Below are 24,369 nucleotides of genomic sequence, written 5' to 3'. Positions count from 1 at the left end.
ATGAAATCTCTTTACTCCATAAAATGGAATAAAATAATGATTTACATATGAAGGCCACTGTACTCAAAAAACAAAAAGGAAATCCAATGGTTATTTAAACTGGTTGTATCATCTTCCAGAATTTCTTGTCAGAGGATGTGCTTAGGATTGGATTTTGGCTTTGGTTTTGGTTTTTGTATATCTGTGGTCACTAGAATTTTCAGTTAAAGGCTCACATATCAGGCATTCCACTACTAGACTATTTTATATATGTAAGCATTTTGCAAAGTGTTCCTTCTTACTTCCAATTCTTTTGTATAAAAGTTTACCCAACTGGATTGCTGTATTTATTTGGTAGGGATAGATTTACTTACATAACGTTTTACATTAAAGACATATATACAAGATTTAAAGTGACATAACATAGGTTGAGCCATTATTCCTCATCCTTTCCAAATCTCTCTTTTTTTCAATATTTGATGATCCCAGCCATTCAACCACTAACTCTGAAATAAAATTTACAACACTGAATTCCAAGGAAATATTGTCAATGTATCTACCATTGCTTGTAAAAAATAATTTATTTTCTAAATTGACCCACATTAGGACAAATTAATAAATATTCCTGGGTTCAATTCAATACAACTTTTCAGTGGTTCGAAGTATGACAGAGAACATTTAAAAAGAGAACTCTGATTAGAAAATATAACAAGAATATTTGCAAATCATAATGAGCTTACTGCTTCCATGCCAGCTTCTGAATCTGGAAAGTGTTAAAATAATTTTCTCATAATTTATTTCTTTCCATTGTATTATATCCATTTCCTTTTCTCAGGCAGTATATTCAGTACCCAATGAGTAGTATATTCATTAAGGCTACAGAGAAAGGCAAGGGTTAAATAAATAAGAACATCAAATTAATATCCAGGCCTAAATGTTTTAGCAGAGCCAAAAAATCTGTTTAATCATTCAAGTCAACAAAGGTTAAGATAATAAAATAAACTTCTAAATGCTTTCCTTTTCTGGAACCTAATCTGTCTTGCCAAAGATGTTTTTAAGATGCTATCAGTTTTGCATAGTCCCAGCTGTTATGAAAATTTACTTGAATACACTAGGAGGAGAAAGAAATTTTATGAAAATAGTGAAGCAGAGCTCCTGGGTGGCTTATTGAAACTGTGAGAGCTTAGGACTCATTTAAAACCAGCTGTTGCCTGATGATGTTGAGACCAATAACCACTCAATCTCCTATTTATCAGGGCTCTGTGTTATTTGGCAAGGTGATGGTAACCAACTGATTAGAACATTAATATATAATCAAAAGATAACTTTATGATGTTTTTTCATTTTATTGCCTAAGTTTCATTAATAAATTTGCCACAATTTCAGAAAAACATAGTATTCCGTTTTAAAAACTCATTATTAAACACTAAAACAGCTTTGCTTATTTTTAAGCCTACGTTTTTAAGTCACTAAGATAGAGAAAAGAAATATGAGCCAATATCATCAAAGCCCTGGGTATCACTGTGATTCCAGGGTTTTGGTTCATGATGAGGGCAGAGGCCCTTATAAACTGGGCAAACAAAAAGCCCTCTTTAATGATGAAGAAAGACAGTGGTAACAGTAGTGGGTGCAAATGACAACGCAAGAAGCATTAAAAGTCTTGAGACTTTTACAGTTGACACTGAGGTTCTGTTACTAATAAAGAAGTGAAGTTCAATTTTTTTGCAAAGAGAGATTTAGAATAAAAGTGGAATCAACAAAATAGCATTTAGGTTATGCAAACACAGCATTATGAAGAGCAGAAAACAAACTTCATCCATCTGGTTATCCTGAAGAAAAAAATTACTAATAGCAAATATAAGCAGGATCTTGAAATGCAATTTTCTTTAAAAAAATTTTTTTTTAAGACTGGTGTGATAATATATACAATGTTCAAATAGGTGCTATTGAGTTGAGAAGTAAAACCTGTATTATAAAAGGTAATTTGGTGTTCTTACAACTCTTGGAGGGTAGCCGACATTGCCCTGCCTCTCTTTGCTCCATATAGTGCCTTCTAAGGTATTACTCAGTGACATACAGATTGTAGGGTATTACTGTGTGGTAATCACACATTCACCCATTTTTGGGGGGGTATTACTACATGGCATTCATTCATTTGTTTTCTGTTGGGTCAACAGTGCATGGATTGTATAAACTGAGTCTATCATAATTGCAAAGAAAACAAATCCACCTATTTGTGTTTGTGTTCCCCAGCTTTTTCAATATTATTCATAGAGGCATGGGATTTTCAAGTTGAAAGGGTTCCTAACAGCCATCTGGAGGCAGCTTGATATTGTGGAAAAAGCGCAGTATTTGAAATTGGTGTGAGTCCAAACACTGTCTTTTGGTAAATGTATGTGAAAGAATTCGAAAAAGTCACTCAATCCTCATCAGAAAATAAATAAATAAATAAAAAAGGTTGGCTGTGCGCAGTGGCTCGCACCTGTAATACCAGCACTTAGGGTGGCTGAGGTAGGCAGATCACTTGAGTCCAGGAGTTCATGACCAGCCTGGGAAACATGATAAGACCTTGTCTCTACTAAAAATACAAAATATAGCTGGGCATGGTAGTGTGCACCTGTATTCCCAGCTATTTGGGGGACTGAGGCAGGGATCACCTGAGCCTTGGGAGGTTGAGGCTGCAGTGAGCCATGATTGTGCCAATGCATTTCAGCCTGGGCAACAGAGTGAAACCCTGTCTCAAAACAAAAGAAAGAAAAAAATGAAAAGAAAAGAGAAAGAAAAGAAAAGAAAAAAGGGAAGGAAAGAAGGAAGGGAAGGAGGGAGGAAGGGAAGGGAAGGGAAAGAGAGAGAAAGGTCATATTAATATGTGTTTACCTACTTTCAGAATTACTTTAGAGGATAAATGATAGAATATATGGAAAATGTAATCTGTAAATACCTAGGTTCAAATTCTGGTTCTGCCACTGACGATTCTGGACAAAATATTTAAATTTTCTAAGTCTTGGGTTTCCTCATCCATTAAATGAGAATAATAAAAGTAAGTATTTCATAGGGTTGTTGAAATAAAGTGTGACGTCATAGAGTGATTGGCAGATTTTAGGAATGTAATAAAAGCATTTATCCTTATTGTTATTATTTCAAACATAGATATTTCTGTCACACCTATCATTTCACACTAATGTTGATGATTTATAACAACTACCTTATTGATATGGAAGCAGTCTTGTTCACTGAAAACAGCACTAACTAGAAGCTGAGAAAGTCAGGTTTGAATCCCATTTCTACCACTTACAAATTGTGTCAACTTGGGCAAGTTACTTTACCCCATATTCCTTGTACAAAATATCAGAAGAATAATCAGGTATGGTTTGTTGAGAGCTTATTACAGATTTTTATATATTACTTTATTAATCCTGATCATAATCACAGAGATAGTGATAGAGTTAGAATTTGATTCCTGTCCAGCCTGACTTGAGCCCACATCAATAATCATTTCACTCGACTGCATACACTTTTCCAATTTTTCCTACCTGATAATCTAGCTCTCTGGACTATAGTAAGGCTTAGAGATGATGTGTGCAACTTACCTAGAAAAGTATCCAGCATGTTGTAAGACTAAGCTATCAGCAATTGTAATTATTATGTGAGGTCTTATTTCCTAGTCCAGCTTTCTTATTCAACCTAGGAATCCCTGACAACTTCTGTATAGCAGGTCGTGCAATCTCTCCTTAAATACAAGGTAAAGTCATAGCCTCAAAACTTTGCAAGACAAAGCTATGAGGATGAAATAAAGAGAATCAATTGTTTATCAATTTATCTATCCATGGTGACTGACAGTACAGATAAAGTACTATCCCGACCCTAAGCCTAAAGGCCTAATGAAATGCAGTATTTGGAAAAATTAATTTAAGATTAGTGGCAAATCTGTAATGACATCTCCCCAAGAATCAAAGCAGGAAGTGCAATTCTTATGCAGGATGCATTCATTTGTGGAAATGTAACACTCAGTGCCTCGTAGAATAAAACCAAATGACATTTGTGGTTGTTATATTATACCTAAAACTGTAGGCTTGAAATTGATTCAATGTATACTGAAAGAAAGTTAATGCTGAAAAGTTAGCCCACTTTCTCCTGCATTAAATCATATGCCATCAACTGTATTCAGAGACGGTCAACTTTCCTGCCATTTACCTTTTAACTTCTCACGATCTGACTTCCACTCTCACTACTTAACAAAATGCATTCTTTTAATAGCCCATGACTCCAAACAGCAAATCCAAAAGCTTTTTAAAGACCTCATCCCTGAGGCTCTCTTTTTATTGAGAACATTATATTGGCCACTCTTTTTTTAAAAAAAAAAATAGTTTTTTCTGTAGTGTTCACACATCTAACCTTCAGATGCTTCTAACTTTCAAATGTTCTCTGTTTTGCTGACACTCCTTCCTTCCTTATCCCATTCCTTAAATGTGGGTATTTTTAAAGACTGTATTCTAGGGCAGTACTCTTCTTACTCTTTTGCCCACCATTTTTCTAATTCTAGGATTTCAATTCTCCCCTAGTGATAGTTCAGCTACGTAACGGTTACCTCCAGTTATGGCACTGCCTCGGTATTCTAGTCTCATGTTTCTGTTTGTTACGCTATTTCAATGAAATATCTCCCAAATTCAACGTAATTAAAATCCATCTTTTCATTTATCCTTCCAACTTTCTTCTGACCTATTTTATTATGCATCAACCCAGAAACTTTAGCCCCGTCTTTATCTTCTTATTCAACTTCATCCCCTACATCCAATTAGCTTCAAGGCTTGTGTTGAATTTTCACCTGAGCATCTTTCCATTTCAATTACTGACCGCTTTTTAAAAAAACTTAACCTGACTACACCTCCACCCACTACAACTCTACCCAGGGTCACAGGTCCTCAATGTAAGTCCAATAGTGACAGAATCCATCTTTGAGCCTCTGCCTCAAGACTTCTCTGTCACCAAATGCTCCCCTATCAGTGTCAGCCCTGATTTCCCTCTTTGTCAATTCAGGTGTTTGCTTGGTGGCCCTTGTGGTAAACCTTATTGGCTGGATAACCTAAATTCCCTTTCAGCCCTATTCCCCTTGTCCCTTTCAGCTTTTCGATGACAATGTGACCCAACCTAGCCAATGAGACATGACCAGAAGTCTGCTAAGAAGTTCATAGGGAAAAATTTGCCTTTTGGAGTCAGACCTTTCTCTCTATATCCTTCCTGCTGATATACACCTAGATGCGATGGCTGAACTTGAAGCAGCCTTCCTGCAATCATGAGACAAAGGCTAAGAGATTCACAGGCTTAGTAACTTCATTGAATCAGTAGTAACACAATTGAGTTATACAAATAACACTATCAACTGCCTTCTCCAAACTTCTTCTTATGTGAGAAAAATAAACTCATATCCTAGCTTTCATGGTGAAATTGGAGCTTTTCTCCATATTTTGGTGGTTCCTTTGGAATCTCTTTCTTGGTTCATCAACTTATCACTCCCACCCCTCCCCTCTCCCTAACCTCCTGCTGAAATTCTTACTCTGACTCTGACCTTTCAACTCAGTATGTCTCCTTGTCTCCAGTGATACCTGATGTTTCAGGCTAAGTCAGTTCATCCTTTCCGCTTCTCTCTCCACTGAGGACTGGACATTTTCCTTATACCCTAGATTCTTATGACTTTGTCCTAAGTAAGTGACATAGTTTCCTGGTCTATTTGGTCACCCTGCTTTCAGTCTTTTCCAATTCTATTCTATAGTGGATACTACCATGTATACATACATATATGTATATATATGTATAAATATAATATATATACGTACATATGTATAAATATATATGTATGTATATATGTATAAATATAATATCTATGTATATATGTGTAAATATAATATATATACATATACATATATATGTATATATATAAATACAAAAAATAAATATATATATATATATATATTTTTTAGCCTGAGTCTCACTCTGTCTGTCGCCCAGCCTGGAGTGCAATGGTGCGATCTCGGATCACCACAACCTTTGCCTTCCAGGTTCAAGTGATTCTCTTGCCTCAGCCTCCAGAGTAGCTGGGATTATAGGCACCCACTACCACACCTGGCTAATCTTTGTATTTTTAGTGAAGACAGAGTTTCACCATGTTGGCCAGGTTGCTCTTGAACTCCTAACCTCAGGTGATCCGCCCACCTCAGCCTCCCAATGTGCTAGGATTACAGCTGTGAGCCACCATGTCCAGCCTCAAAAATATTTTTATAAAGAACATTTGGTAAAAAGTACAGATAGTCTCAAAATAAGATAAGCAGAGATTACTCAAACTTCTCAATGGCTCTCTAATGCCTACCACACTAGACATTCAAAATGCTCCATAATATAACTTCAATCCAAAATTTTCAGTCTATATGATACAATTTTTTACTTAACCTATTTATTGGCAAATGGAATATTATTTTTGAGGGTCTTTTTTAAAACTTACTCCTTTTTTTGAGATGGAGTCTTGCTCTTTCACCAGGCTGGAGTGCAGTGGCAGGATGCCAGCTCAGTGCAACCTCTGTCTCCCAGATACAAGCGATTCTGCTGTCTCAGTCTCCTGAGTAGCCGGGACTACAGGTGCATGCTACTATGCCCAGCTAATTTTTTGGTTTTTTTTTAGTAGAGATGGGGTTTCACCATGGCCAGATGGTCTCGATCTCCTGACCTCGTGATCTGCCTGCCTCGGCCTTCCAAAGTGCTGGGATTATAGGCATGAGCCACCGCACCCAGCCTTAAAATTTACTTTTAATTGACAAATACAAATTATACATATTTTGTTATACATATACATGTTGTTTTGAAATATGTATACATCATGGAATGGCTATATCAGGCTAATTAACATTTGTATTACCTCACATTCTTATCTTTTTTGGTGAGAACACAATGTACTCTCAGCAATTTTCAAGAATACACTATATTGTTTTTAACTGTGGTCACCATGCTGTACAGCAGACCTCTTGAACTTATTCCTCTTAACGAACTGAAAGTTTGTATCCTTTGACTAATATCTCCCAAAACCCTTCCCCACCAGCCCTGGGTCACCACCATTAAATGCTCTCCTCCTATGTATTCAGCTTTCAAAAATTCCACATGTAAGTGAGATCATGCCATTATTTATCTTTCTGTGCCTGCCTTATTTTACTTAACATAATGTCCTTCGGGTTCATCCAGGTTGTTGCAAATGACAAGATTCCCTTCTTTTTAAGGCTAAATAGTATTGCATTGTATATACCACATTTTCTTTAATCACAAATGGAATATTATTGTTTCTTAACTAAATTCTGCCATTGTCTACCTGGATAATATTTATACTAGTTCCTCTTCCTGCAATGTGTAATGTTTTGCTCGTCACCATATCCTCTAAAAATTACCCATTTATCAAGTCCTAGCTCAAGTGTCACCTCTTCCACAGTTGCCAGTGCTCATTTAAAATGAAAGAATTTCACTTTTCTAGCACCTTTTGGTATATCTATTTGAAGCAGATAACATATAACCACACAGTTTCCTTATTCCGGTACTCATGAAATTATCAGCCTCTTGAAAGCCATAATGATATAATAATATTTTATCATACATTCAACAAATATTTACTGAATCTTCACTATTCCATGTGAAGGTGGTATGAACAAGACAGAGCAGAACCTTGCTTTCATGGAATATAGGATCTAAGGAGGGAGGGACTTTTTTTTTTTTTTGAGATGGAGTTTCGCTCTCGTTACCCAGGCTGGAGTGCAATGGCGCGATCTCGGCTCACCGCAACCTCTGCCTCCTGGGTTCAGGCAATTCTCCTGCCTCAGCCTCCTGAGTAGCTGGGATTACAGACACGCGCCACCATGCCCAGCTAATTTTTTGTATTTTTAGTAGAGATGGGGTTTCACCATGTTGACCAGGATGGTCTCGATCTCTTGACCTCGTGATTCACCCGCCTCGGCCTCCCAAAGTGCTGGGATTACAGGCGTGAGCCACCACGCCCGGCCCGAGGGACATATTTTATAGATAATGAACAAGTGAATACCTGGACAAGATAGAATAATCTCTGGTTTAGATTGAGTAGTTAGACAAGTTCTCTCAGAGAAGGTGATATTTGAGATGAAATCTCAATGATAAGAAGAATCCAATCACAAGAAGACCAGAAGAGGGCAAATGAGAAGTTATCGAGTTGGGTGAAAGTGTAGTGTGTCTGAAAATCACATGGAGGACAGTATAGCCGGAGTGTCGCAGGTGGAGAGGAGACTAGTGTGAGATGAGCTGGTAGGGATGGGCAAGAGCTAAGCACAGTAGGTTGGATTTCATTCTAACGTTTTACACAGAAGTAACATGATCTAGTTTACAATGTAAAGTGATCTCTCTGCCTGCTGTGTAGGGTTATACAGGGTTAAGGGTGGAAATACAAAGATTAATTGGAAAGCCACTGGAGTAATCAAGAACATGAAAGTAGGTTGAATTTGGTGGTTAGGAGAAGAGAGAAATAAGTGGACACATTTATTGTGTCTATAGGGTTAAGCATAGTATCTTAAAGGTGGTAACTGCTCAATATATACTGCTGAATATATGTCCAAGTACTTAAAAATAGTCTCACATTCTTAATTTCTGTATGATATTCAAGTTTTTCCTGCTTTGATTTATCTCTTATGGCTTAATTTATTCCCACTGGACACTTGGGGAATCAGAGATAAAACTTCCAAATATTCAAGGAAATGGTATAGGTCTCATAACGGAAATTCACCTAACTAAGAGCTGACATGATGGGGTTTGGAGTTCATATTGTTAATCATGGAAAGAAATAAACTATTGGAAACATGGTAAAAAAAGCATAATTTAAAATCTGCAATAGGATGAAAATGGACAGGGTATTCAAATACAAAAATCTACATTTAAAAAAAGAGCCTTTGGTCATCATCAGCTAAAACACTGTGCCTAAATAGAGAATGTGGGTAAAATTAATTTTCATTAATTTTAATTGGAAATGTTTCCAGTTCTTACTTTTGATTTTTTTTCTAAATATAGAACCTTCATCTTACAATCTTGATATGATGAAGTTCCTAATTTGTAGCTAATACTATGTTACGCAGTGGTAATGTTTATAAAATTCTAAGAGCACTGAGTGAGACCTGCTTGGAATCGGAGAAAAGACAAGCAGGTCAGTGGGTTCTTGTTCTCTTTCACCTGTATCTTCCAGGACATTTAGATTCATACCCATGAAGATTCATCCTTCATTAGGAATTCAATCCAAATTCCTTCAACACAAAGCAAAATACAGAGAAAAATGAGATCAGTTTTTGCCACTTTCCACCTGAAATGCTAAATGGGCTCTGAACTGAGTGAAACCTGGCCCCATTCAGTGTGAAAACTGGCTGAAATCTGTATGAAAGGCAGTCTGGGTTTGTCAAAGTAGTTCATGAACTTTGGCCAAACTTTCAAGGAAACTGGTCCAAGTCTTAGTTTGTAATGCAACACGAAACCAGGTGAATTTCAGATGGTTTCAGGTTTCATCTTGAAAATTTGGCCTAGCTTTATAATCAATCATCACTCTTTGTAATGATGAAAGCCAACACACCTTTTTGAAAATGAGGACTGCATGCATACTGATGACAGCTAAGCTGTGAACCACTCTTTACTTCCTTTGCCAAAAGAAGATTTCTCAGAATGGAAACAGTTTCCCTCTTACCTGGAAAGGGTAAATTGAGTGATTTTGATACTGCGTGTAGAAAGAAATGATACTCGATATGAGGAGACATGTCATGTGAAATAATCACCACGTATAGACCAAATGGCTGTATTCTAATCACTTAAGGTTATGAGAGTTTTATTTTATTCATATCCATCACAGTAGATAATGTCGTGTTTAATCTCCTAAAATGAGCTTTCGGCTTGAAGCTAGTCATCAGCCAGAGTAACTGCCATGAGAAATAAAATGCTGTGAAGCATAATCAGTATTTCCATATGAAGAAGTGGCTGAAGAACAAAAGGGAAAGTATAAGAAATCATAGCATAACTTTTCTCTAAGAAACATGAGGAGATAATATGACTACAAACCTTTCAAGTTTGCATCAACTGCATCTTTTGCAAAAAATCTCTATGCAGTATAAATGCATTTAATAAGTAACTAAGTACAGTCAGTTTCACAGAAAGACCTACATAGTTTGTTTTCAACCTGAAAGTTCTAAATAAGCCTTTACACTGTAAAAAATTACTCTATTCAACCAAATACTTGCTTTTGTGCATAGTGACATGAGAAAATTGAGAGGTATGTTGAACGGAGCCACTACATCATTGAAACAGTATGTCTGAACATTTGGGTAATAAGGCACAGATGTGAAGTAGAGGACTTGGCACTACCAAGGTAACAACAAAGCATTCACCATTGTGTTATAATGGTTACAAGGGCCATATCTGAGAAGCTTAAAAGAATGTTCCCTCCATCCTGAAATGCTAAATTGTATTACACCTTTTATCTGCTTAAAAATCTATAAAAACTAGAAATTCAACTAAGCATTATTCAAACTTATGCCAAAGAACATATATGTAAAATGCATTGATAATTTTATCTATAAAAAACATATTTATGCAAGAGCACGTAAAGTTTAACGTAGCAAAAGGCCAAATTCAACAGAAATCCATATGGCCTCTGTATTGCGAAACAATTCATGCAAATCTGAAGGACCCAATAGTCACTGGAAAGGTGGCTGCTGTTGATAATTGGAAGTGATTCTGACCCTTACTCAGTATGTCTAATTATTGCAGAATTTTCTATTTATAGGAATCAAGTAAAGATACTGCAACAGAATACATGCAATTAGTTAATTAGGTGTTTTCACTTACAAGAGGTATGGAATTTTTGCCAGCCATTACCGAATCATGTGGAACAAAGGCAAGTATGAAGCTGGGCTAGTTTCATTCAATAAACTTGCATTTAGAAACTAAGTTTCTGCCCAGGATAGGTAGAGCACAACTTACCCGAGGTCCCTGATCACCTTGTTCTCCCTGTAGAATAGAACGGTGAGATGACAATTTTAGCTAAAATGTATACATAAGGTTCCTTAAAAAGATCAAAATGTAATACAGTATAGCTCATGCCAATATGGATCTCCACTAACTTTATTTATTTCTGCTATGCATTTTCCTACCTTGTCACCTTTAGGACCAGGAGGGCCCTGAAAAAAAAGAGAAAAAAAAATTAATAAAAAGAAAAGATCTTGTAAACTGAATAGATCAGCCACATTAATGGAAAGATTCATTCAAAGAATACATAGATAGCTGTCAATGAGGTTTCTCAAGAAATTTTAGTTTCTAAACTATAATCATATTCGAATGTGAAACATATAACCATATATGTTTGTGCATATATACCTGCATATATCATGTCATAAGTACATAATGTGCTAAATTTTCACAAATTCAACATATGCATGCAAGTAGAACCCAGTTAAAGAAAGCGAACATTGCCCACAAGTTAGAAGCTCCTGTTGGGATATTTCCTTGTCACTACCCTCTACCAACAGTAACTTCTATTCTGACCTCTGACAATATAGATTAGCTTGCCTGTTTTTGTACTTTATGGACATAAACTCACAGAGTCTGGCCGCTTTTGCTTAATTAGTGTGAAATTCATCCATAATTTTGGGTGTCATTGTAGGTTGCTCTTACTGCTTTATGATACTCCATTGTATGATTATATCATCATTTATTTATTCATTCTACTATTGGCTGCCATTCGTTTCCAGGATTTTCTAGGTCTTGACTATTATAAAAAATACTGCTATGGCCAGGCACAGTGGCTCACGCCTGTAATCCCAGCACTTAGGGAGGCCAAGGTGGGTGGATCACCTAAGGTCAGAAGTTCAACATCAGCCTGGCCAATATGCTGAAACCCCATCTCTATTAAAAATACAAAAATTAGCTGGGAGTGGTGGTGGACACCTGTGATCCCAGCTACTTGAGAGGCTGAGACAGGAGAATCACTTGAACTCGGGAGGCAGAGGTTGCAGTGAGCTATTACGTCACTATACTACAGCCTGGGCAACAGAGCAAGACTCCCAAAAAAAGGTGCTATGAACACAGTAATTCATGTTCTTTGTGAAAAATTACATGCATTTCTGTTGGATGTATGTCCAGAAAAGGAACTGTTAGGTTATAGATTATACAAATGCTCAGTTTTAGTAGATGCTGCCAAATGGTTTTTCAAAGCGATTCTTACAATTTAAGCCACATCAGCAATGTATGGAATTAAGTTGCCCCATATCACCAATATTTGATATTTTCTATCTTTTTAATTTTAGGCATTCTCGTAGAGATATGGTAATTTCACATCATGTTTTAATATGTATTTCCCCAGTGATTAGTAAATTGAACCCCCTTTTAATACATGTATTGGCCCTTTTTGCATCCTTTTTCATAAAGTGTCTCTTTATACCTTTTGCCCTTGGCTTACTGAATTGTCCTGTTGATTTGCTGGAGTTCTTTATCTATTGTATATTATACATTGTACATATGTATATAGGTAGATGTAGAGTTATTTATATATTTTTGAATGAGTCTTTTGTCAGATATATTTACTGTAAATATATTTTCCCACTTTGTTTACTGCCTTTACATTCTCTTAGAGGTGTTTTTGATGAATACCTCTGAGTTCTTAATTTTAAGAAACCTCAATTTAACACTGTTTATTCTTTACAGTTGTCCCTTTTTATATTCTACTTAAGAAATCTTTGCCTACTTCAGTGTCATAAATAGGGCTTTCTATGTTTATTTTAAAAGCTAAAAGCTTTATTATTTTATCTTTCATATTTAAATCTGAATTTATTAAGAATTGATTTTGTAAATGATGTGAGATAAAAGTCAAGATGCTTTTTAAAAATGTGAATATCAAATTAACCAGACAACATTTCTTGAAAATGTATCTTTTCCCCATTATATACATTATTACCTTTGTCATAAGTTAAGTGACCCTATATATGTGGCTCTTTACAGGAATTTCTTTTTTGGGGGACAGCTGCCTATTTCTGAGCCTCATTGAGAGTTTCTTTACCTTCAGACAGAAATACTAGCAGGAAATACCAATTCTAGAGGCACTGGTTATGTTATCTTTTCTAGCTCTTAAAGATAAAGTCATGTGCCCACTTGAGGAGCTGGAGCATTTTGGAGTCACTTTCTATCTCTGATCTCCATTTTCAGCAGGGCTGGGGAACAAGGACTAGGCTAGACAGAAAACAGGCCCAGATTCTAGCACAGTACCCCATCCTAGGTGCCAGTAGAGACTGCTATGTCACTGCAGGTGGGAATGTACCAATGCTCCACCTTCTAAAACATTTCCTCCTGCTAAGTACCAGCTACAGAGAACTGCACCAGATTCCCATTCTCAGTGTGGCCCTCTGGTAACAGCTGTGAAATTATCATAAAATCAGTAATAACCACATCATGCCCTATACTTTATATCTTTTACCATCAACAAAAAAACTTTTTCACCTGTTGCATTCAATCTTTTCCGCAATCCAATGAGGAAAGTATTATGATAATCCTTTCATAGATGCCAAAATGAAACTCAAAGCTTATCAGTATTAGGCTTCTTGTGAGTTAGCCAGGACTTCAACCCAGTATATGTGACTTTAAATGTAGAGGTTTTGACACAAAGTATTGGAATCCAGCTCTGGACCTAAATTCTCAGAAAGAGGGATACCTATCTGGTGGCTGCCTTCAACAGGGCCATCTAAAATGCTTCCTCACTACATTTCCACAGTGTCATAGACACTGGTCCCAATGTCTCAAGTTCAAAATGAGAGAAAGAGGAATTGAGGAGGAGTGGGGGCAGGGAGGGACCAAGATGATGGAATCAGCTTTATAAAACCTTTTTATCTCTTACCCCACAAATCATTTTGCCATTTAAAAGAAGAGAAAAAATTATTTTTGTTTTCAATAAATGTTTAACGTTCTTATTGTTTTCAGTGAATCAAGTAATGATGAGTGAGTACAATCAGAAAATTAAGTTTAAAGACTTTATTCAATTATTTTTAACACATGCGAAATGCTTGCTAAGGTTATTCAAATAGGCTTTTATTTGTGGTGGGGCAGATGAAAGCCAAAGTGAAGAATAATGAGAGGGTATCTATTACCAAATTTTAAAAATACAATTGAGGTTCTAGTCTTGATTTAAGTAGCATGTTAGTTAAGTTTATTTTGATTTTTACACTCATTTGTTGAATGTGTATAGAGAGTGGCAACATTGTAAGCACTGGTAGGACATATATGGTGGGAAAGGCTGATTTAGAAAGACATGGTCCCTGTACCTGAGAAGCTAAATAGCCTAATGCTGAAGGCAAACAGTTTCCATTTACTAGCATTAAGAAACAATGACCTCTAGAAAATCCAGCTACATCAAGATCAACTGCTACTATGGATGCTGCCCCAGCCTCCATATCCACCTCCTTTCCAGGTTCTCTTTAAACCTTTGTTTGCTTTTGCCAATGAGATTTCAGAGGCCACATCGCTCATAGTACCAGTCCTCTAAAGGCACCTTGTTAGGTTACACAGCATTTTTAAGGACAAAGTTTTGTGAAGTTATTTGACAATGAGAAACAGAGACAACGCTTTTCCTCAAAGTCCAAGTACTCATGCCAAATCCACGTGTCAACTAGAACTCTTTAGCCAGCTTGCCCTGAGCAAGGATGCTTAACACATGAACACATGAAAATTTGAATTCACAATTGAGCAATAAATATTGCTGCCTCAAAAGAGAGTGTTTCCGAGCAGACAGCATGGCGTCCTGGCACCTGCCAGCTTAGGACAGAAGCAAAGCCGAGGTCAACCTCCACGCACAGCTGCAGTGGCTGCTTCGGACACTCCAGCCCCCACTTGTGCACTTGGGATTAACAGCAGGTGTTTCTTCTGCTCTAACTGAAATCCCACTCTTCCTTCCGAATTGAACCCTCTTCAAGCACTGAAAATATGTATTGAATTTGCAGAACAAAGTGGGCTACCTTAGTAAATATAGATGGTGTAATATTTCCAAAATTTAGAAGCCATGCTTCATTTCTAAGTTAAAAAATTACAAATGAAAGAAAGGTTTATTTGATCATTATCCTTTAAAATTAAAATTGGGATATGAATTTTTTTATCTTTAGCATTAAAAAAAGCTAACTAGTATTAACTAAAGGATAGGCAGCAATACAAATTAATGGCTATTTGAATTACAAAGTATTTTTAATGGCACATTGCTATTTCCAACTAAACCAAGCTTAAAAATCTAATATTTAGTAGACACATTTATTTTTCAGGTAACAACAGTATCAATGTTTAGGTGGTAACTATTTGAAGATAAAACTTTGTTGCTCTAAGAAGGTTAGGGTAAATGGAAAGGAAGGATGGTAAAATTAGCAGTCATAGGGAAGTGAATAGGGAGTCACAGCTTTATAGAAGGCTCTTTCAGGGACTCGACCTGGTTTAATCTAGAATCTAAGAGTCAGATCTTTTATAGGGCCTATTTTAATAAATAAGTAGGAATATTTGAAATAATCTTTTGAATTAGTTTTATGTAATTAAATAATTAAATAAGTAGGAATTAATAAGTAGGAATGAAATAAGTAGGAATAAATAAGTAGGAATTAAATAAGTAGGAACATTTGAAATAATCTTTTGAATTAGTTTTATGAAATTAGTTTAATGTAATTTAATCCTAAGGTTAATTACATAAATAAGAACGTAAGGGTGCTAATAAAGTTTTTATTCATTAGTGTTGTTAGTAATTAGAATATTTCTTGTAGGGCATTGTTGGAATGTTATTAATTTCCTACCAAAGGATTTATAAATTTCAGTGGCAAACTTCAAATTGGCCCTTGTTCAAATGGCTTTACATTCAGAATTTGCACAAACCACTTTTCTATTTGTAAAAAAACTTTAATGTGGGTCTTGGCCTATGCCAATTTAAGTGTCCTCAAATCTATTCTGCTTAAGTAACTACGGTTTTAGCTTTCTTCTATGTTCTATTGTCTATTTCAGTTAAATGATAAAACCAAACTAAAAACAAAGAGAGGCACAATGAATGACACTCAGGAAAATATTGAATTTCAATCTACATAACAGCAGTGGAAATACAGTTGGAAAAGGGAGATATATTCCTAGGCCTGGAGTAACCCAATCATGGTATTTTATTTGCTGGAACTGTAAATTCTACCTACTTTGAACTGGAAAAAACTAAGGCAGGAATAGTTTTTAAAAGATGACAACAATGAAAACAAAATTAAATTCTGCTTGAGGTAGAAAAAAGTGGGAAAGAAGCAAACACTGGGAATTGGCAGTCCAAGCTCCTGGAATAAGGACAGGGTTATGACTTCCATCCCAGGAAAGTACAGATAAGTTTATTTTTACTCAAGAAATATAACAAAACCTTTTCTGATTAATCTATTCATCACTGTGGAAATATGAGGACAAGTAAGCTTTATTCTCTAAGCATTTCTGGCTCACTATCAGCCAGGCGATATACTGTGAGCCTGGAGGAGGGACATGTAAATACAGTCACAATCAGTGGACTAAATACTTTGTTGTGGGCGTACAGAGCAGAAAGAAGTGGGAGAGCTGGAATTGAAAAGGTGATATTGGAACTGGCTCTTGAAAGGTGTCCAGGAATAAGGGGACGGAGGGAGGAGGAGGAAGCAGGTCGGGGAGAAGGGATACACATGCCCAGTTGTGAGAAAATACTATGATGTCAGAGAAAGGAGTTCAGGGTGGTAAGAACATGTGGGGAATGGAGATAGAAAATAGCAGGAAAGAGATTTCAAAAGGCTGGTAAATCATACTCATGTGTCTGGGCTGGATTCTGTCATCAATGTAATAATGAGTGTGGAGATGAAGTGTGTTCTGTTTTGTGGAGCTCTGAGAACACGGGGTGTTAGGGATTCTTAGGAAGTATTTGCCTTGGTCCGAGAGAGATGGCAAAGATTTGAATTAAGGTTGTGGTAGTGGAGGCGCAGGGAGAGTTCTAGATTCAGGAGACATTTCTCAGGTAAAAACCAACAAGACTGGTTAACTGACTGGACACGGGCCGCTGACAGGTGGCAACATGTTTTAACAAGTCCTACTCATTTCAAGGTTCACCATTTAGTGTATTTGCAGAAAAGCCTTGGCCTAAGCTGGTTCAACCCAGATAAATACAGCAGTTCCACACTCAAGTGAATCATATGGAGTTTAAATCTGGTTTTAGGGTTATATTTCAAATCCACAGTGCTGGCAGCTTCAGCTGGCCTAATTGAAAATAGCCGAGGAGAGAGAGAACATTCTCTATCACCACCACTGAGCAGAAGCAGCACAGAGGTAGTCACAACTGCCTCCCCTCAGACGCCACCATTCTTCTGCGTTAACTTCTGAATAAAGGACTTTATTACATTTCCTTTCCTCTACGTTTTTCCTTTTTTTTTTTTTGAGACTGAGTTTCCCTCTGTTGCTCAGGCTGGAGTGTATGGTCTCAGCTTACTGCACACTCCAACTCCCTGATTCAAGGGATTCTCCTGCCTCAGCCTCCTGAGTAGCAGGGACTACAAGCGTGCGCCACCATGCCCAGCTAATTTTTGTATTTTTAGTAGAGACGGGTTTCACCATGTTAGCCAGAATGGTTTTTATCTCCTGACCTCATGATCTGCCTGCCTTGGCCTCCCAAAGTACTGGAATTAAAGGCGTGAGCCACTGCACCCAGCCTCCTTTCCTCTACTTTTTAAACTGCAAACTGAATATGGAATTACTCTATTTTAAACTCCACAATTTTCCTAGTCTTTTAAAGATAAGGAAGATAGTCTGCGGTATGAGCCGTTCTCTGGGAGCATAGCACAACCTCAGTGGTCACTGCACATCTGCTGTGGTTCTTCTTTCGGATGTGCTCAGGCACTTGCAAATGTTATCAGTGTTCACAAGCTCCCAGGAAGGAAGGAAACAGAATATCCAGTTTTTCTCTTGTACAACTAGGATAGAAGCTTCAATTCTACTGCCTACTCCCAAAATTGCATGATGAACTTGGCTTGTAGTGCCAATGAGACACATACTCAAACCCCACACTTAACGAGGAAACTGAATTTGGTACCACAGTTTCTTAGCAGGTATCCAAAACTGCAGAAAATCACATTGCAAAAAGTATTAACAATTAAAAATCTAGTTTTACTTGAAAAATAGGGATCCTAGGTATTTAGGTGAGGATACATCCACGCTCCTACTGAAAAATGTGTTTTATGTAGTTAGCACTGGTTTATCTCTAACCAGAAGGGGAATGTGTGTTCTTTCGAGTATTTACTTCTACCTTAAACTCATATATAGTTTTCCGTTTTACTAGCACACGTTTTTTAGGGACATTTCTTCTTCAAACCACCAAACTGTTTCATAGACTTTCAACTTTACAAACAACTTGAACTAGAAATGTGTAATTTTTAAAGTTAAAATAACTTTTTCTGAAAACCTGATGTAAAATCAAGGAGTTCCCATATGTAAGTATAGATAAATTGTGTGTGTGGATACTTGTGTTTAATTCTTTTTAAATGCTTCAGTATAAAGTAAGTAAAAGGGTAATTTGAGAGTTACTTTAAAATGCGGTACATGAAACAAAGTATCTTGATAGTTAAGAACTTGAGTTTTAGAGTCAAACAGAGGAAGACTGAATCCTGGCTGCAATCACTTGTGTGATCTTTAGATGGTTAATTAATGTCTTTGTTCCTCAGTTTCATAATCTTTAAAATGGGGAAAATAATGCCTACTGTTTGGCTAAAATATTATACATGAAGCAATTTATAAAATCCCTGCCCTACCAACAGTATAATAGTAATTATCAAGCACACACTCCATATTTTTAATATTTTAATTATGGCAAACATAACATTTCTTTTTCAGATACTTGACTTGAGGATAAAGAAATACAATGGATCTCCTGGCCAGGTGCGGTGGCTCACTCCTGTAATCCCAGTACTTTGGGAGGTCAGGAGTTGGAGACTAGCCTGACCAATGGTGAAACCCCTGTCTCTATAAAAAAATACAAAAATTAGCTGGGTGTGGTGGTGTGCGCCTGTAATCCCAGCTACTCAGGAGGCTGAGGCAGGAGAATGACTTGAACCCAGGAGCCGGGATTGCACCACTGCAGTCCAGCCTGTGTGACACAGCAAGAGTCCGGGGAGAGAGGGTGAGAGGGAGCCAGGGGGGTGGGGGTAGAGAGAGAGAGAAAGAAAGAGAGAGAAAGAGAGAGAGAGAAAAAGAGAGAGAGAGAGAGAATTGATTTCCTAAACCAATATAATCTACCTCTATTGTTCAGGAATTATTAACAAACAAAACAAATAAACTTCATCATAGTTTTAACAACATTACTTTTATGAATAAGATAGACAAAACATCAGGCCCTAGAACCACCTAGTCACCCCTAGCATAGACTAGGTGCCCAACCGTTCTTGCTAAATTGAAAGGACCAGAAAGAAAAGAATGCAATAAAACCCTCAATGTTCAAAGCGGCAACATATAAAGAATTATAGAAGAACCAGATTCAGTGTTGCTGCAGAAGAACCGTGTTTATTATAGTGTCAAACTCTGCTAAGCCAGAGAAGGGAATTATAGCTATAAACAGATTTATAGCTTCAGACTTTACACCTTTCAGTGTACATTGAAGATTAAAAGAGACCAAGCAGAGGGGGTGGGTATAAACAGAAACTTTTAAAATATCAAAACCAGCCGCACTTAGTAGAAAACAAATTTTTATGGCTATTATTTTCTGGGCATTTTCCATAGTAAGATCATAACTGTGAGGTTTTTTGTGATGTCCATCTGAGCCTTGAACAAGGGACTATATGTGTCCATGATCAGTCTTAAATCATAAGCAGCTGCCATAAGGAAGCAATTAGTGGGTCTAGCACTAAAGAAAATTTAGAAAAACCAAACATTAAAAAAGGACTCTCAAAAGTAAGACTGATGTAGCTCAATGGAGTTAAAGGCTTGTAAAACAGCAGGAATCAGGGACGCTTTCTCTGGTTTTCTTTTCTAACACAATATGAATTAAATACAGTCAAATTACCGCTCCTGCCAATCAAAACCAAGGGGTTCCTTCTTCCTAGCATCATTCCTTGCCTTAAATGTTTTAAGAGATTGCTAAAACTGCTTTGTTTAACTTTGCCTTTTTTTTTTAAACTTATTTTTAAGAGGTCAAATAAAATGAACTCCATGGTGAAAGACTTGGAATCCTAAACATTCCTTTTGTCGAAAGAAAGCATCAGCTTGCTCTTTTAATGCCCCAGTAGCCCTATGACTTTATAGCTAATGGTACATTCTATCCTACAATGCTCTTACTGTCTGCAATATGATTCAAATGTATCCAGAGATATATTCATCTTTATACCTTGGGTTTAATCTGCAAATCATCGATTTCAGCATATTTCCTAATATTTTGTCCCAACATAATTTTACCAGGGCTACTTAAGACACCTTGTTTGAAGGTCAGTTTGATTCTTTGTTCATTTGCAGTAGTATATAGAGCATAGAAAGCAATATAGGTTTTATGAAGGGCCACTGAGCACAACACAAGGATAAGGGTAGGATGTTCCTTGGAGTCTAAAGAGATATTCAGAAAATTAAAAAATTAAAAAATGACTCTCAGATGAGGCTAGGAGAGCCGGACTCTCAGGGCTTGTGGACCATTCTCAGTCTTCCAATATATATTGGATCTCCCTCCTTTTCAGCTGATGCCTAAGATGATCAAAAGGCTTTTAATATGAGCTTCTACAACTACCATACTCCCCATCTTCTGAGTCTGCTGCACCTTCATCCTTCTCTCTGCAGTGAGAAGAACACTGTTCCTACGTACTTCTGTGCCTCCTCCCCAACTTTGCCCTAGTTGTTCTTTTTCTCACTTGTCTCTTCAGTCATTCCCATTCCCTTGAATTCTTCTCCATGCCCTTCAAACATGTGTCCTAAAGACAAAGAGAAACAAAGCTGCCTTTGCCCACTACTCCCTCATTTTAATGTCTTGTCTTCTTCCTGTTTCCCTAAATAATACATTGGTCATAGAAAGGAGGTTGAATTGGAGGACAGAGAGGGAGGTAGCAGAAGATAAGTCATATTTTTATAGTCTGTTTTGGAAAAAATAAACATGAGTTGAAATACATACTGATCTTGGGGACATTCCTTTCCATTAGGAAGAATAAAGTGAACTACGGGAAGGAAAACTTCTGAGCCAGTCTTCTAGGCACAAGAGAGGAGCTATCCCTGGCTAAACTAAAACCAAATCAACTGGAGTTTTGGGGAGATAGGGCTGACAAAACCCTTAAACGTTCAGATTGCCCAAATTTTTGTCTAAACCTTTTTTTCTACTCTACTTCCCTCATTAGCCATGAAATATACCCTAAGGCCAGACTAGTACCTGACTTATACCCTAAATTCTCTTCCAAGCTGCAATCCTGTATTTTCAATTGGTTACCAGATGTGTACGCCAACATATACCATAATCAGCTCAAATTCAACGTTCTCAAATCAAATTTCTCAATTTCTGTTGCAAGTCAATCATGATTCCTAACTTTCCTGTTTTTGTTAAACACGGTACTGCTTCTACAAGCCTAAAAGCTGAATGTTATATTTGATTCAGTTAACTTAATCTATTGCCAAGTCCTATAGATTTCATATGCCACAAAATCCCTTGAATCTATGTCCACATTTTTGTGTTTGTTGCACTCTTGTTCCTGGATAACTGGAATAATCTACAAACCTCTCTTGGCCTCACCTCTTCTACTCCATCCTACATACTTTTCTCAAATTATTTTTCCTAAAGCACATTGTGGAATATATCACTCCTCAGCTCAAAGAACTTCAAGGGCTCATTCTATAATCTACAATGAAAAAGTTGCTATAGACAACAATGTTCAATGGATGTATTTGGTGAAATGTTACTGGGTATCAGGTCAACATACCTTGATGTCCTGATCAACCAAACATTATGTGCTTCTTGATATGATGAACTAAAAATTATACTATACATTTATTACAGAGTTTCCTAAAAATTGAGCCAAACCTAATTAACTTCTAAGTGTAACCTGTAGTTTAAATAGAGAGGGAAACAAGTTAAATGATACCAGAAGGAAGTAATTAGACCAATCCAGAATGTGGGACATTCTAAATATATAATCAATGTCCTATAAAAATTGATTTCATAGAACAATAAAAGGAAGGAAGACCACTACAGAATAAGAGAAGCTGAAGGGTTTTGATAATTAAATGCCAAGTGCAGGCTTTGGGTCCTGGTTCTAACAAAGCATTTGTAAAAAGACATTTTTGAGACAATTGGGGAAATTTAAATATGGACTGGGTATTGATATTAAGAAATTATTGTTAGTTTTATTAGGGATGATGATAAAATGGTGGTTTTGTTTTCCAAAGCTTCTATCAGTTAGAGATACATATTTCAGTATTTGTAAATATAATGATATAATATCTAAGCTTTGCTTTAAAATACACTAGCAAAAATAAAACAAAGCAAAACAAATGAGAGGAAAGAGATTAATAAAAGTAAAATTGGCAATTGATGTTTCTTGAAGCTGGGTGATAGGTCTAGGGCAATTTATGATACTATTTTCTCCTCCTTTTGAGAATCTTTGAACATCCCCATAGTAGTTATATCATTTAAAATTTTATTTTAAAATACTCTTCCAATTCATGCCAAATAAACGATTAACTTCTACCTGTGTGCAAAGTCTTCTATAACCTGCTCCTAATTTTCCTTTTCTGCCTTATCTTCCCCAATTTTCCACAAGGAGCCTCCCCTCTAGCCTGTCTTCAATACCAGCTATTCTCAAAATGACCCTCTCTCTTCTCACTCTGTCTTTACTTATATCCTTCTTTCTCCTGAATAAACATTATCCATTGTCATTTTGCTTGGAATAGCTAGAGGACACCTTTCTTAAACATCTTACCTGGAAGCCTGAGCTATGAAGCGACTTGGAAAATAATAAACACAGAATTTTGAGTTTCTGGAAGAAAATTTTGTTCTTACAGTACAATCCCATCTCCACCTCCCTCATAAGCTCACGATCTCTATAGCCATCATTGATGACTCACGTCCATGATCTCGCTTCCCAAAGCATTGCCTAACTGCCCTTCCGATATGTCCTTTCCTTATTTTTGAACTCCTAAAGCACTTGTGCCACTTATGTGAAACTTCGCTTACCCCGCTGGGAATAAGATTAGTTTCTTAATAAACTACCAGGGCCCTTGAGTGTAGGAAAATAGGTACATGGGGAAACATAATAAACACTGACTTTGGAGGCTTTAATATATACTAGCACGTGACTTTTGGCAGGTGACTTAACCTCTCTGAGCCTCAGTTTCCACATCTGTAACCTAGAGCAAAAAACTAATTACCTCATATGCAAGTTGTAGAAGGTAATTAAAAGAATGCAGGGTACTCTGTAAACATTATTTCCATTCCCTTCCTCTCAAATGTGTAGCTTTTTGCCTTATACATGGTAAATATTCAATATGTACATTAGCATATTTTCTGCAACAGAGGCCTTTAAACAAGACATCAGGACCAAAATTAGTATTTTCTAAATAGCCTGATAGCATAAAAAAGACGCAGATATCTGTGTACCCAATATGCTTCCAATGAATGTTTATGAGGATAAAGTTCAACTAGAAATTGTGCCTTTTGGGGTGACTACCATTTCTCATGTGTTGACTCATGACACTAGGTCAGAAGAGTTAAGATTAATAGAAGAAAATAAAAACTTTGCACAGTCTCCTGGAGAGGAAATGAACAGTATTCAAGGAAATGTTTTTCTCATATCTCAAACACAGGCAGGCATTTTTGACTCCTATTTCCTCCTTCCCTGTGACTTCAAACTTTTAGAAAAAGTATTCTGTTTTCACTCTCTTCATATTTTCATTACCAAGTCAATCCTGAAACCATGGCAATGCTGCATTGAAAACCACCAGGCTACTGCAGTTACTGAATAACCTTCTACTTGCAAACCCAGTAGCAATACTGCACATGCTCACCATTCCTCCCTTAGCCTCATTGGCAACACTTTTCCTCTGGGTCTTCGACTAATGGGGCTTTCTCTTTTTCCTTCCCTGGACCTTTCCCTCTTCTGCAATTCATAATTAACCCTCCCCTCATTCCTGTCTTTCCTCCCCTCTACACACTCTCTGGGGATCCCCTTTATTTCCACAATGTCAGCTTCTACTTGTCCACTCTATTCCACTGTAGCCTCTCTCCAGAACTCTGCATACTGACCACTCTACATCTGTTCCTGGATGTGCTACTCTCAGATCATTATGTTCACCACCAAGACTTGATAGTTTTCTTCTTAGTAAACTGCATGCACTTTATTCAGAGTC

The 24,369-nt window shown here is 36.9% G+C and overlaps 1 protein-coding gene across 14 annotated transcripts in view; it reads right to left on the bottom strand.

Annotated features, from left to right (window-relative positions):
* Positions 1–24,369, bottom strand: part of COL25A1 (collagen type XXV alpha 1 chain) — a 527,190-nt gene that overhangs the window by 168,402 nt on the left and 334,419 nt on the right. For all 14 annotated transcript variants that reach the window (XM_032254797.1, XM_032254795.1, XM_032254796.1 and 11 more), the window contains exons 5-6: positions 11,163–11,189; positions 10,993–11,019 (exon numbers count right to left, since the gene is read on the bottom strand). In XM_032254797.1, coding sequence (XP_032110688.1) covers positions 10,993–11,019; positions 11,163–11,189 — 54 coding nt within the window. The remainder of the gene's footprint in view (positions 1–10,992; positions 11,020–11,162; positions 11,190–24,369) is intronic.

The sequence above is a fragment of the Sapajus apella genome, unplaced genomic scaffold, assembly GCF_009761245.1.
Source record: "Sapajus apella isolate SASKATOON/1434 unplaced genomic scaffold, GSC_monkey_1.0 scaffold87, whole genome shotgun sequence".
NCBI classification, from domain to species: domain Eukaryota; kingdom Metazoa; phylum Chordata; class Mammalia; order Primates; family Cebidae; genus Sapajus; species Sapajus apella.
Note: the sequence above shows the minus strand (reverse complement) of the source record. Positions and strands in the feature narration are given on the sequence as shown.